Source organism: Sceloporus undulatus, chromosome 2 (genome assembly GCF_019175285.1).
Source record: "Sceloporus undulatus isolate JIND9_A2432 ecotype Alabama chromosome 2, SceUnd_v1.1, whole genome shotgun sequence".
NCBI classification, from domain to species: domain Eukaryota; kingdom Metazoa; phylum Chordata; class Lepidosauria; order Squamata; family Phrynosomatidae; genus Sceloporus; species Sceloporus undulatus.
This window is the reverse complement of record NC_056523.1, coordinates 308,420,702-308,436,083: the sequence shown is the minus strand read 5'-3', so window position 1 is coordinate 308,436,083 and position 15,382 is coordinate 308,420,702. Positions and strand designations below refer to the sequence as shown.

General features: G+C 38.6%; 1 protein-coding gene across 9 annotated transcripts in view; it reads right to left on the bottom strand.

Annotated features, from left to right (window-relative positions):
• Positions 1 to 15,382, bottom strand: part of LIFR (LIF receptor subunit alpha) — a 123,086-nt gene that overhangs the window by 14,176 nt on the left and 93,528 nt on the right. For 8 of the 9 annotated variants that reach the window (XM_042452507.1, XM_042452503.1, XM_042452505.1 and 5 more), the window contains one exon: positions 14,833 to 15,000. In XM_042452507.1, the coding sequence (XP_042308441.1) occupies positions 14,833 to 15,000 (168 nt within the window). Of the gene's footprint in view, positions 1 to 3,113; positions 4,165 to 14,832; positions 15,001 to 15,382 lie in introns of those variants that run through there. The other variant, XM_042452510.1, reaches the window with a different exon arrangement.

The following is a 15,382-nucleotide window of genomic DNA, read 5'->3' as shown; positions in this document are numbered from 1 at the left end:
AGCACCATGGCAGCTAAAATGGTGTCAAACCAAACTATTTCTGCAGTGTGGATGCAGCTTAACTCCTTTAATGAAAACATAAGGTTTGGCTCTTATGGCATTTTTATTGGTTAGTATGGGCAACAGGTGAACATGGGCCTTTGTGCTAATTAGGATATAACAAGTACTGTATGAATGTGTGCGCCAGCAACAAAATTCAGTATGAAATTCAAATTTATAGTGGTGTGCCCTCCATACGCTGGCTATGGGTAATGTGAGAGTGGTTTCTGGCACATGAATTGGCCAAAGAACTTCTGCTGCTCTGTGCCTGAAGCACACAGCTTCAGACTGATCATTCAGCAGATACAGCAGCTGATCTGGTCAGTGCATGGAAAGAAATATCCTTTTTAACTTACTTTTTTCTTTTTCAGCTTTCAAACTTAAGTTATTTTTAGTGTAACTTTAATTAAAAAAAAAAGGCTATGAGTAAATATGTTGCAGCATATTAGTTCCAAGCTCTGGGTCTGACTAGGCAATTGTGCAGGGTACCATTTGCTTGATGTTTCTACAGAAGAACATCCTTCTATTCTTGATGATGTACAGAAGATTTAACTCACACACACCAGCATCTGACAGTTTCATCCACAGGCACCTTTGCTATGCTATGATGGTTGTTGTTATTGTTTTCCACCTATCACTAACATTGTATTCATGCAAAATGACCAAAATATTAGATTATTATTAACTGGCATGCAAGACCACTCCAGCAATTTGACAGCCAAGAGAAAAGCTCAGAAGAGGGTCATGCTGTTTCTTCACCTATGTCATTTTTCATGGCCTGAAATGCCATGATGTAGATATGTTTTGTGTTGTAGACGTCTGGGCCATGGATGCAAGAGAAACCCAGAAGCACTCCCCCACTTCAAGAAAAATCAAATTAAGGTGACTTTATGGAAGCCTTGAATAATAATCTTCTTAGCTGCAACTCTGATAATTTCCTTCGAATATAGCCTTCTGATATCACCAACTTTCCTATTTGATTATTTTTAAGCCTGTGATTGAACCTGAAGGTGATGTTGAGAGGTAAGGAGACCACATTAAGATCAACTTGTATAAACATGAGTATTTCCTCCCCAATCCCAGGGGACACTGTAACATAGATCACAGCCTCCTAGCTTTGGACACTTTGTGCTGTTTCTTCATCTACCCTATTAAAGGTAACAGGAGCCATCTTAGAATCATAGAGTTGGAAGAGACCACAAGGGCCAACCCCCTGCCATGCAGGAAATCTAAATCAAAACATCCCCGACAGATCGCCATCCAGCCTCTGTTTAAAGACCTCTAAGGAAGGAGACTCCACTACTGTCAAACAGCCCTTCCTGTCAGGAAGTTCCTCCTAATGTTGAGGTGGAATATCTTTTCCTGTAGCTTTGCATCCATTGCTCCAGGTCCTAGTCTCTGGAGCAGCAGAAAACAAGCTGGCTCCCTCCTCAATATGTCATCTTGCAGATTACTCTGAAATGAGAACCTTCCCATTCCTTCACATCAAACATCACAAATTTCCTGTTCTCAGGATGATCCCTCTTCTTTATGCTTACAGTTATTTTAGAGTCCTCATAGTGATGGTGGCCACCATGATTAACATATGCCCTTTTGACACCTGCCTCACAGCATACAAGGAATTGCTGTACAATGGATTATTGGACAGATAGCTGATTCCTGTTAATTGTGTTAGTGTTATTCCTGATGCTTGTTAGTGTTATGTGCTTAGAAAGCTGCGACCCAAGGAAGCTTTTCAGAACAGCATCTACAACCCATCTTCAAAGCAACATTCCACCTCTATGCTGCCTCTACTAGTCACTCTGAACTCCAATGTTTGTTCCCAAGGAAGCTCAGAATTCTTGTTCACTATGATTTTGATATTGGTAGGACATATGTCAATAAAGAAATGCTACACTGTAGAGAAATTTCACTAGTTTCTTAAGCAACTGTACTTTGAAATTTGGACAATCTACTGGAGAGACAGAAAAAAGATTGTTGTGCACCAAGGGCTATTCCACAGGGCAATTGTTAGAAACTTGAGCTAAGTACCCTCCTTAGGGCAGAATACACTGTAGCCAGCTGGGCAGTCCTGTACATTTCTCTCTGGGGAAAGCAAAAACTACTATATCATCTCAGGGTTAAAGAGTATGCAGCCTCAGGTCCATTTTTGTGGCCCAGAAGGTCCACATCTTTTTAAAAAATCCTGTAACTAAAGGCCCTTTAGGGGATATAGAGACAATTTCACTATATTTTTACACCTCCCTTGGCCATTTTAGGCCTGAGGATGCCTTTTTTCTGTAACAAGAAGCTAAAATCCCCAGCAGTTGCCTGCCCTTGTATGATGTATTTACTGCCTTGAGAGTTTTAATCCCAAAACTAACAATATTGATCTTTCCTAAACTATATCATGATTTTTTCAGGTACTATCAAAACAATGCTCTGGTGATTATAGTTTGTATCTTGAGAAGATCTTGGGGATGGGAATTATTTAGATCCCCATTACATCAGAAATGACCAAAATTCTGCATTAGACATACAACTGATGTCATAGCTATGCTCTCTTTCCTGATCCAGCTCCTGAAACCCACCTTAAAATCCAGGTAACTATACTAAGGGCCAGAGTTCTGTAGTGCTGGAGGGCAAGGAGTTGAAGGATGATGTGTCCAGTCTCTTTCCACCAGCAAGCAGCAGTGCAATGAGCAGAAACAAGGACACCAGTGGAATCCTGTCGTAATCCCTTGATACACTGTGGTTAATTTGTGGGAAATTGGAAATATCATCCTTCAGTGTTGCATTCACCAACACTGCAGAACTGAATCCCTAAGGTTTCTTGGACTTTAAGATGGGCTTTAGGGGGATTTGTGGTTACGGCAATGGTGCTATGATTGTTAATGGGATTACCAAACAGGGATGAAGTTGTAAAACTAGATTATGACATCATAGCTGCCTAACAAGATGCCACTCAATATTTCTGTTTAGGAATAGCACTGACTTTGTAATAGTAATGTTATCCGAGAGTTCATATTTCATATCAAAAGTATGGGATATGTGGGGTGGCCAATAAGCATAGGGGAAATGATCCTTTTCTAGCACTGAAAATCCTCTGTTTTAAAGAACAATTAAATAGCAGTGAAAAGGTAACAGAGCAGTTGTTTTAATGCAACAGCAAGAGTGGTAAAGTAACACCCTTGTAACTGTAGTGTTTTCTTCAAGTTGTTGTTGGGATGCTAATTCCCTCATTCATAACTTTCCAACACATTTCCGTACTTTAGTACATCCAATACAAGGGCTGCTAAGAGCAAATGGAATTATATTCCACTCAATCTTATAAAATTATTTTTCAGCCCACTGTAGCATCATCTCATTCAACATGCATACTCAGTAAGTCTTGCATAAATTTTGTCTGAGGAACTCATAGAATCATCTCGTTTAACTTGAACATCAAGTAAATCTTTCCAAAGTATTTCTGGGGATGCTGTAGTATTGTCAAATCCAGCAGGCACAGACAGCAAATCTTGCAAACTTATAACTGAATGTATTGTAGCATTGCTGCTGTCTGAACCAATAGGCACAAAAAGCAAATCTTGCAAAATTTTATCAAGGTATAATTGTAGCATCATTGTTGTCTCTTCCAATCGGCATGCCTAGGAAATCTTCCAAAATTATTTCTGAGCCTACTGGAGCATTGTCAGGTCTGGTAGGCACAGCTAATGTATCTCACAACATTTTATCTCAGCTCATAGTACCATTGTCTGCTTGAGTTGGCATGTTTCATATATCTTGCAAACTTATATCTCAGTGCATTATAACGATGTTCCATCCAGTAAGCATAACTAGTAAATCTTGAAAAATAATTTCTAAGTACATTGTAGTGTCGTTGCATCAAGTAGGCATGACTAGTAAATCTTGCAAAATGATTTCTAAGCATATCGTAGCGTTGTTGCATCCAGTAGTAATGCCTAGTGCCTGTTACAATATTATTTCTAAGCTTGTTGTAGAGGTGTCTCATCTGATAACGATGCCTAACACATCTTAAAAAGTTATATCTCAACGCACTGTAGTGTTTTTTCATCCAGTAGGCATGCTTCACAAATCTTGCAAATTTGTATCTGAGTGCACTGTAGCGTCGCCTCATTGCTCTCACTGTAAGTTTGGGTATTTCAGAAAGATTTTGTGCATGCAAGGGAAAGAGGGAGACAGAAATATAGATTACTTTAAAAATGAAGGTTTTTACATTTCAAAAAAGTTAGGCGATAGTTGCTTTTTTCTAAAATAAAAAACTACTCCGTCACTGTAGTAATTCTGCTTTTACCATGTTTCTCATGTCAAGAAAGAAACAAATAGAGAATATAATCCAGACAGACTTTTCTTACTTTGTCTTCACATCATTTTTATGTAAAGAGGCATTGAGTAATAGGTGGTCAAACTGCCTTAAAACAGATTGACTGACTTTTCATGTGTAACCCCTAAATTGATGCTTGCTAGTTTTAATGTAAAACATTTTGATGCAGCTAAATGTGTGTTGTGCATCAGGGTTTAGTTGTAGATTGTTGTTGCTTTAAAATATTGTCATATTTGCATTTTAACTGATCCTGTAACATGCTCTAAATTACATTATGTACTGTAATGAGTATTTTAAGGAACATATCAGGATATAGCATTTTATTTTAAAAGATATTTAAAACATTCCCTTCTCCTGAAATCTTCTCACTGCTTCTGTTATTCCCTTACTCTACACTACATTCAGAGAACAAATATTCCTCCTTATATAAGGCCACAATTAGAAAAGAGAAGAAGTAACAGCTGGTGGCTTGAAACCAGGACAGCAAAAGTACAAATAATTTCTGCCTCTAGAGACAGTGCTTTATCAAGTGCACATTTTTAATGTTGCTGCACAGTCCCAGTCACACATCCACTCCAACACAGAAGTATGTGTACGCTTGGAAAATATACTGTAACTGACACAAGAAAGAACTAGAGTTGGGTCTACAGACAAGATTTATCACAGATAGACAATGCTATCTTTTTCACTTTCAAATGTTCAAAGAAAATGTATGAATTTTGATAAGTACTTGTCAAAAACAAGTTGAATAAAACTCTCAGCCATTTGGGCATGTTGAATTTGATAGGTACAGTGACACATCCAGCATAGAGGGAACCACATTGTGAAGATGTTGCAATGCTAATTCAACATCACAAAAATGGCTGAATGCACTGGAATTAGAACCCAAACTTTTAAGAGTTAACCATTTAAAGCTTAATCCTTCTTAAAAGACAACTTTATTGTTTTTCCCCCATTGAACATATGTAATGCACTTAGTTTAGTTGCCTAAAATCTGAAGGTGAAAAAATAATAACCTGATACTTGCAGTTTCCTTTTTTTAACAGAAAACCAAAATATACATGTGTGTTCTCATGAATAGTATTGCAATGAATTGGAGGACTTTGCAAATAAAATCTTGGTTAGTGCAATTTCTTTCTACACCTTGTGTAAAGACTTTATGGAGTCTCTTCCTAGCTCTTATTCTCTCACTCACTATTTCTCATTGAGCATGTCATTCAGTTTTACTTTCTCCCATATTCTTTCCATCAAATTTATGGAGTGGGATGAATGAAACTTGAGGTGCCAAACAAAATGTATTAAAACCACAGTGCATTTGAATATGGATACAGCTGCAAGGAAAGAAATATACTCAAACATTAGGAAGAGCTTCTTTACTGTAAGAACTATTTGACAGTAGAACAGACTGCCTTGGAGGGTGATGGCCTCTCCCCTCCTTTGGATTTAAAGAGAGGTTGGGTGGTCATTTTCCAGGAGTGCTTTATTTTTGCATTCCTGCATGGGAGAAGTTTGGACAATATGGCTCTTGTGGCCCCATCCAATTCTATGATTCTATGAGTCCACTTATTCTCACTTATTCTGGGCCATTGAGAAGATGGTACTTGAAACTTGACTGAACATTTAAAGGGAACATAACATTTGTTACAATTTATGAGATTATTCAAATATCTGACCAGTACAAAATTATCAGATTGATCCAGCCTTCCTTGATCTGGGCCCCTCAGATGTGCTGGACTACAACTCATCTTCTCCATCTAACATAGTTATTGCTAGCTGGGGATGATGGAAATGAAAGAGTGACATGCTAGGGAAAAAATAGATCAATTTAAGATTGGATCAGAACCTAGTTGTAACCAGAAAGCAGAAAGAGAAGAAAAGAGCATTAAGGATTTTGGCAGGCAAAGCTGGTGGCCTAAATATGATAGGTCAAAATATATCTGTGAAGAACACCTTATAGAGTACAGCAGAGGAGATGAAAGAGAGAAAATAGATACTGAAAGACAAATTAAAATGGTAGTCTTAGTACTGGTTTGTTCCTGTATAGAAAGGATAGAAACAGAAAGTTTGAAATGCTATGGAACAGTAGGATGGGACCTATTTGGTTCCATTTTTCAAAAGCAGGCAGGCCTAAAGCCAAAGCAAAGTGCATGGAACCAGATATTATTCTAATTGGTGCAGAAATTTCTGCACCAAACATAAAGAGCACAACTCATTTCTGTGCATCTATATTCAGGAGTAACCCAGTGCAATAGCTCTTGGGGCTTTAAATAGTCTCTGTTCCTCAAGCATTGGCTGGGAGATTAACAGCGATATAAAGTTGTAGTCCAGATGGGGAAACCTACAGTCAGTTCCAGATCTTCTGGCCTGAGGTTTCCCATTCTTGCCCTGGATTTCAATTCCAGATTTTAAGCTTGTCCTTTTGTACCAGGGAACTGGAAGAATGTGAGAATGAAAGGAAGGAAGGAGGAAATGAGCTAAGTGTTGGTAAAAAGTTGTGTAGAAATCCCATCTCTAATTCTACACACTTTCTGGAAAGGAAACCTCTCTTAAAACCTTAGTTGAGGGATTATTCCCCAAATTAAATGGATTGTGAGTTAGATAAGATTTATGTACCCTCTCTTTCACTATCCACTAATGACTGTCCAAGTGATGGTGGGGGAGATTTGAAAATCTTTAAGTTATTTTCATTGCATTTGTCAGAATCCCATCAGCCTACTTATCCTGTATACATTCGGTATTTGGTCACAAGGTGTCATCTCTCCCCCCTTTCAGTGTGGAAATTCATGTGGATATTGGCACATCCTTTTCCTGATCTACATATTTTAATGCATTCTTCTTAACAGACAACTTTAATGCTTTTCCCCATTGATGAATATGTGCTTGTCTGCCATTTTCAAATATATGTAATGCATTTAGTTGCCAAAAATCTAAAGTGGAAAAAATAATAATCTGACACATGCAGTTTCCTTTTCATGACAGAAAGCCCAAATATGCATGTGTGTTTTCATAAACAGTGTTGCAATGAATTAGAGGAATTTGCAAATAAAATCATGGTTAATACAAGTTTCTTTCCAGACCTTGTGTAAGCACTTTATGGAGTCTCTTCCTAGCTCTTATTCTCTAACTCTCTCACTCATTCATACACATCATGAGGTCTTCAACTTGGTTAGATCAGGATTTACCATGCATAGTTTGATCAGATTAGTGGTTCAGCAATCAAAAAAGCATTCACAAGTTCTGGAGTCCCTGTTGTTTGCATACTGGTGGATCAGAACTGGGTGAGCTCCTGAAGATTTACTCAGAGGTCAACAACAGAAAAAATTACCCTTAAACTCTGGGTAATATTCAGTCTCATTTAGTGAACCTTCTGAGACAAAATGAAGATATTAGTCTCAAGATGTGTGAGGAATTTTTGATAAATAATAGGGCAATCAGGCTTCTGAGGAAAACTAAGGAAATTGTCCTGTTTGCTCTCTATTTGGAGAGGGCTCACAAGTATGGGCATGTCTAGTAATCGTCAAGAGAAAACTGTAGAGATGAAACAAGCAGATAAATGTCCTGGCTTTATTAGAGCCCCTGCTGTACAAATCCCACTGCCAAATGAGGTACATGACCCAAGGCCTTTCCTGAAACATCACACTGGCTGTGAAAATCCTTTTCAAGGAAAGCCAGGTTGTCTTCATTCCAAATCAGTTTAGATAGGTAGTAAAAACTGCATCGTTTCACTAGGACTCTGGCTTTTAAAAATATTTTGTCTCTTTTTAAAATAATTATTTTTGCTTTTTGTCTTATATTGATCTAATTTTAATTGGATTTTATGTAATCTTATATTCACCTGAGGTCAGAAAGGCAACATTTTAATAAATAATAATCGTTAACATGCACACAAAAGATATTAATAAATAATAATAGTTAACACACGCACAGTATTTTTAGCCTTGAAACAAGGTACCAAATTTCTGTGGTCTCTTTTCATAGAGGTACAGTAGTGGCTAATTCCTTAGAGATGCATTCTCTCAAACTAGAAGTTAGACTATTTTCCATGTAAGTACAAACCGTCAAAAGTAATAAAGGAGAGTGTTGACTAACATAATGCAATGCATAGTGCTATAAAATAATTCAAGTGTAAAACAGTGCCTTATAAATAAGATGCAGGGAAAAGTACACTTTTTCAATAACAGAACAAAGGAAAACTCAAACACTGATAATACTGAATGGTACCTGCAGTAAGCCACAGAACTGGGTTACTAGCATTCAAAAATCTATTTTTGTTTACAAGAGTAGCACTGCTTCACCTTAAAATTTCTTTATGACCCAGTTACTGCATACTGCTACTTTGGTCTACCAGGCAACTTGGAGCTTGTAGTTCTTAAAATTGTTGTCAAGTGAATCTCTTACTATGAATAGGCCCAGCTCAGCGAAACAGGAGAAAGTGTTGGTGTAGCAGTTGTACAAAAAGATTCTGCACATTTCTCAATTCGGGGGTGGGGGAGGAGAAATAATGAGGCTTGTAAGAGAAATAATGAGGCATACTGCATTCTGTGTGTCTGAAATATGGTCCAACTGAGTGGCCTTGCCTTCTCTAGGACAGTGAAACAGTTCTTCATGAATCCACTGAATGTAACATTGGTGCCAAGAACAGCAATGGCCACGGTATGGATAGAGTCCCTTATACATTTGTCTTGTGTCTTGGAAGGCAGTGCAGTTATCATCAACCCTTCCCTATGATTTCTTTTTTTTAAAATCATATTTATTGAATCATAGAATCGTAGAGTTGGAAGAGACCACTAGGGCCATCCAGTCCAAACCCCTGCCATGCAGGAAATCCAAATCAAAGCATCCCCGACAGATGGCCATCCAGCCTCTGTTTAAAGACCTCCAAAGAAGGAGACTCCACTACACTCCAAGGGAGTTTGTTCCACTGTCGAACAGCCCTTGCTGTCAGGAAGTTCCTCCTAATGTTGAGGTGGAATTTTTTCCTGCAGCTTGGATCCATTGTTCCTGGTCCTGTTCTCTGGAGCAGCAGAAAACAAGCTTGTTCCCTCCTCAATGTGACACCCCTTCAAATATTTAAACAGGGCTATCATATCACCTCTTAATCTTCTTTTCTCCAGGCTAAACATACCCAGCTCCCTAAGTCGTTTCTCATAGGGCATGGTTTCCAGACCCTTCACCGTTTTAGTCGCCCTCCTTTGGACACGCTCCAGTTTCTCAATGTCCTTTTTGAATTGTGGTGCCCAGAACTGGACACAATATTCCAGGTGGGGCCTGACCAAAGCAGAATAGAGTGGCACTGTTACTTCTCTTGATCTAGACACCATACTTTTCTTGATGCAGCCTAAAATCGCATTGGCCTTTTTAGCTGCCGCATCGCACTGTTCACTCATGTTCAGCTTGTGGTCTACTTGGACTCCCAGATCCCTTTCACATGTAGTCTCATTCAGCCAGGTGTCCCCAATCCTATATCTGTGCATTTTATTTTTCTGCCCTAAGTTCAGTACTTTACATTTCTCCGTGTTGAATGTCATTTTGTTAGCTTTGGCCCAGCTCTCAAGTCTATTCAGGTCATTTTGAATTGTGATCCTGTCCTCTGGCTATTCCTCCTAATTTGGTCTCATCTGCAAATTTGATAAGTATGCTCCCAATTCTGTCATCCAGCTCATTGATAAAGATGTTGAATAACACTGGCCCCAGAACAGAGCCCTGTGGGACCCCACTGGTCACTTCTCTCCAGGATTAAAAGGAGCTATTGTTGAGCACCCTTTGGGTTCAGTCGGTCAACCAGTTACAAATCCATGTAACAGTTACTTTGTCTAGCCCACATTTAACATAATCTAAAAAAAAATATACAGCAAGGCAGAATAAAGCCAAAATGCAATAGAATAAAATGATTTGTAAAGTTCCATCTTACAATGCTACATGCAACCCGGGTTAATTGAAAATAAAATAAAATAATTAAAAATAATTTTTAGTAGTGGAACCTATGACTTCTTATTATCAATTTTGTAAGGCATTTCATATATTTTCTCCCTTGTTTCCGTTATGATCTTAATGAGTTGCTATGTCAGTTGAACTCTGTTTTTATCTTTTTCCTGAACCTCATACCCCTTTGTGTATTGTTCAGTGATGCCTCTTCTTCTATCTCCTCAGCAGATGGAACGTCATCTAATGCAGAGACAGGAATGGTAAGGCCTTCCAGATGTTGTTGAAGCAGTATTGCTCAGCAGTGTATATGATGGCAAGGGTTGCCAGGAATTTAAGAACAACTACATCTGGGGACTCACACAGTTCCTATCCCTGGTCTAATGGTTGTTCTTCAATCATGAATGCATCATTATCCCAATCTGGACTCTACATCCCATGTTGTAGGGGAACATGAATACCATTTATTATTTCAGTTACTCCACCTTCCAACTCCTATATGAGATTTTCCACTGTAGAAAAAGTAGAAAATTACACAGAAGAAATAAATGTTGCTGCTGTAGAATAAGCAAGGGGATAATGTTGGCATGGTGAAGTCAAATTTAGGGATAGATCCCTAAATGCTGGGGGATCCCAATTAAAGTATTTTTCTATGAACCCATGTAAGGTGAAGATTAAGTCCTGAAAAGTCAGGTAGTTTAGAGATTCACCTCTGGCAACACATTTAGGTCAATATAGCGACATCTGACAGCCATCCTCATGGTTCTCTTATCAAGCTGGTATCAAAGCTTAGCTCAAGTTTCAGAGCTGTCTTGTGTTCCTCCTCTTGTTCATTTCATTTATTTAAGGCTGACATGGTGCTAGGACTAGGCTGGTCTACAACATATATGTCCATGGTTGCAAGGCTTCCCTGGGACATGGAGCAGTTAATGCTAAATTGTTCTTCCCACAGTTGCTGTTCATCATTGTTTAGAGACAGTACTGTGGGAAGGTGAGTTGGGTGTGAAGTCAGGCTAAGGAGCCATTGGTTAATGAGATATTTGTAGATATCAGTGGAGCTGTCTTAGAGAAAGCAAAGTTGCTTCAGAGGATTTAGCATGCCACAGTCAAAGCTTTCCTGTGAGATGCCCATTCAAGCACTGCTAAAAATCTCTGATCAAGTAGATACCACCATCCCTTGTGGCAGTCTGCTACATTGTCAAAGAGCTCTTTCTAACAAGAGGCTCTTCTTAATGTTTAGTGGGAATCAGCTTTGTTATCATTTGAATCCACTGGCTCAGGTTCCATCTTGTGGAGTAGCAGAAAGTAAGCTCACCCCATCTTCTTCATGACAGTTTTTCAGTGTTTAAAGATAAGTATCATATCAAGAACAAGCAATGAAGTCTGCCTAGCCAGCAACCAAGCTTTCTGTCTTGGGTGCTGCCATTTGTTTGCAATACTAATGCCACTTCCCACAGCATACTTGGTGGTCACATTTCTTCTGTACAAAAGAATGGTTGCTAGTTCATTATACAAGGGTACGGTGCCCAGATCTACCAGGGCAGAAGGATTTGGGGAGCTGTGTCCAAAAATATAAATTTTCCCAAGTTGTGGTTCTACCTCAAAAAACATATTGTGAGTAGTAGTTTCCTTCCTTCCTTCCTTCCTTAAAAAAAAAAAAAAAGAATATACACATTTTCATGTCACTAGTGAACTAAAGATGGTTACATCTCTTTATTTTAATATCTTCCACATTTTTAAAAAATATCAAGTTCTTTCTGTCACATTTATGAATAAATCTGTAAATGTTGATGAGTTCTTATAAAAACAGTGAGACTCAACAAATAAAGCTGTTCCTAGCATGCTGTACAACCCTGTCCTGTAGCTGTTGAAGTTAAGGAACCTTCATAGGAATAAGTGTGTCAACCATATATCAGTGCCACAAACACTCTGACTATAACTGCATTCAAATTCAGAGTTGTGGGAGCTAAGCCCTCTGCTTGGATAAATCTACCCAGCAACATTATTATCTGTGTGGAGTGTGCCATTCATATATCAGATTCATGAAGAAAGAAGCAAATGTTAGTAATCTATCTTAAAAATAATAATGATCTGAACACAATGCTTCCTCTTTCCTAGACCAAATGCTTCATGAGTGAAATACTATCTCATTGTTCATATTCTAAGTTCCTGTTTCATGTCTGGGCTGTTTAATAATTGGACAATCTTCTCTGTCTTTCCTTCATATATGGCTATTTGTCTCAGACACACCAGGAACGACATAGAAGATCCTGTTTCAAGAGACCTCCAAACTACCTCATTGGGTAAGGATGGTTTAGCAAAATGGTCCATGGTCTTCCTTTTCCCCCCTCTTTGCAAGACTGTGGCCAAATTATACAAGCAACTTGGAGAGGGAGAGCACATCAGGGAGAACATAGGCAGTGAAAGAAAGTCTGTTCTCAGACAGAGTAAAGAAGCAAGACAAGAGCTCAAATAGCACTAGTTAGAGCAGTTGTACAGGCAATTTTGTTTTCTGTCTCCCCAACAGTGGATGGAAATTCAAAACATTAAAAGAAACCCATCCATATTTTGAGTGTCCCAGACACACTTTTGTGTTATAGAATGTACACAAATATAGACCTACAATATTGATTAATGCAAAACATTGTTGCCTGCAGAAGAGTATACAGTGTACCCCAAATTTCAGTCACTTACTATGTTTTTTCCCCCATTATACTTTAGACAGATAGACATTGTCCTAATAAACCTGTTTATCTATGGGGAGGAGGGGATAGCAGGATGCTTTTCTAACCCAATGTAATGTACAAAAATCTCCCAAGCCATGATAAAGCAAAGCAGAGGTAACAGATTCCAGTTGTCATTAGATTGGCCCCATTCAAGGGAAACTGAAATGTCATCAAACAGGTGGGCACTGGAATTTAATTGGGTCAAGAATTGCCCAAAAATACAAGCAATTTGTGTTTTATTTTATTTTGTCTAATTTTAATTTATACTTTGTCCCATCTTGTGTTCTCTGAGTCTGGGTGTTTGGGTGGAACAATTTGGATTCTGCCCACATGACCACTCCTTTTAAAATGGGGCATTTATATACCATACCATACAATGTCCACCTTTCGAACAATGCAAGTTAATTTATCCTACTGCACTGAAATTAAATCGGGATAGACCAAGCGAAATGACAAGCTGGCTACAAACCATGGTTTCCGATGATAGTTTGCGGGACATAAAATCACAATCAATTGGCTGAAACTGTTTCAGATATATGAAGAAGTTACAATTAAAATAAGCAAAGCAGAACTTTTAATTACAACCATTGAAATCCATTTTGTATTTTAAAACTTCTTTTCAAGAGTTCCACATGATAATCATACCACAGTTTGGTCAGGACACAGACCATACCGTTAGACCAAATGCTAGTTGCTGAGGACTACAATGGCCTTAAATGTGATTTGGAAGGGTTGAACTCCACACTGCACCTAGGTGCACCCTCAACCCTTTTGAAAAAAGAAATTGCTTTAGCAGGGTCAACTTTATCACATTTTTGATTCTCTGGCTGGTCTAGGGCTCAGAAGAAGCCTTTGAAAAATGCACTAAGGGCCAGAGTAGATGAGCAGGAAAGAGCAGCCCAAGTCCATTCCAGCCAGAAGGAGGTCTGAACTCTGCTGACTGCATGACCCACTTTCAAGGTGAGCCATGTTTGCTGGGGCCGACAGGCACTTCCAGGAGCTGGATTATTCAGGCTCCTTTTTGCTCCAGTCCAAAGGAATGGAGCACAGCCTCAGTGTGGCTTCTTGTCACTTTGGAGGCATACATCATCTAATTAGAATGCCTCCAAAGTGGCTGAAAGCCACTTCATTAGGACTGTGTGTGTCACCCCTGAGTCAGTGGAGGAGTATTGTGTGCCATTGTAGAAATCACAGTTTTGAGCAGGATCCCTGAGGCAAATGCAAAGTTTGCTATAGCCCTAATATTTCACAACTAATTAACTAATTAATTCTACCAAAAGTGGCACTTAACAGGATTATCAATAACAAGATACAAAATTCAAAACAAAGTCTTGATTAAAAATATATCACATAAGTCTATAAACTAAGAATAAAAAAGATCCAGTCAGCACCCAACCAATTAGACCCCTTTCAGCATCCAGCTTGCAAGGCCTGCCTGAATGGCAGTAGAAGAGAAGTCAACCTAGTGTCCACCAGCAGGCAGTTCTAGAATCTGGGAATGGTCACTGATAAGGCCCTTTCCTATATCATGACTACATGTACCTTTGATGATGGCAAAGCTTATAAAAGAACCTCTCCCAAAGACCTTAAAATGGGGGCAGGCTCATATAGTGGGACATGGCCTTTCAAACAGCCTTGCCCCAAGATGTATGCTATGAAAAGGTTTGCTGTTGCATGTATAATGAATTTGGAAAACTACAGATCTTCATGCATATTTCTGCACCTCTAGGGCCTATCAATGTAACCAAACTTCTGTCTTGCTTGAAATTTGGTTCCTTTAAAACCATATTTTGTGAAAAATGGTAAAATAACATTACTTACCTGACTCAAAAGTTTTTGGCTTTGTGGTGCCTTCCTCTCCTTTTCCAAAGTGAAGCAAATAGCCTTTTAAAAAGCCCCGGCTCTTTTCAGCGGGTATGCCTTCCCATTTTATTAAGATTGAATCTGAAGTTGTTAGCTCTACATTAAACACTGGTGCAACTGCTGGTTCTGTGTGGGAAGCAAATGGGAACAAAATTGTGTGTTTGTTCTTAAAAAGAGAGAGATGTAACCATTATGGTAAACTGAGTGCTCTGATCTGCTGACTTTCAGGTCTGAATCCTGTTGGTAACCCTAATTAGAGTAGGTCCACTCCAGTATATTTGGAATAATAATGAGTCAACCTGTATGCATATATGGTTGATTTAATAGGTGTGCTCCAGTTGGGAGTACAACAGGATTCAGACTTAGGCATACAGGTAATATATTCTATTTTACTGTACTGCTGAAGCAGTACATATAATCAGAATACAACCTAAAAACATATATTTATATGTGCAGTATATATTTATATGTGCAGTATATATTTATATGTGCAGTATATATTTATATG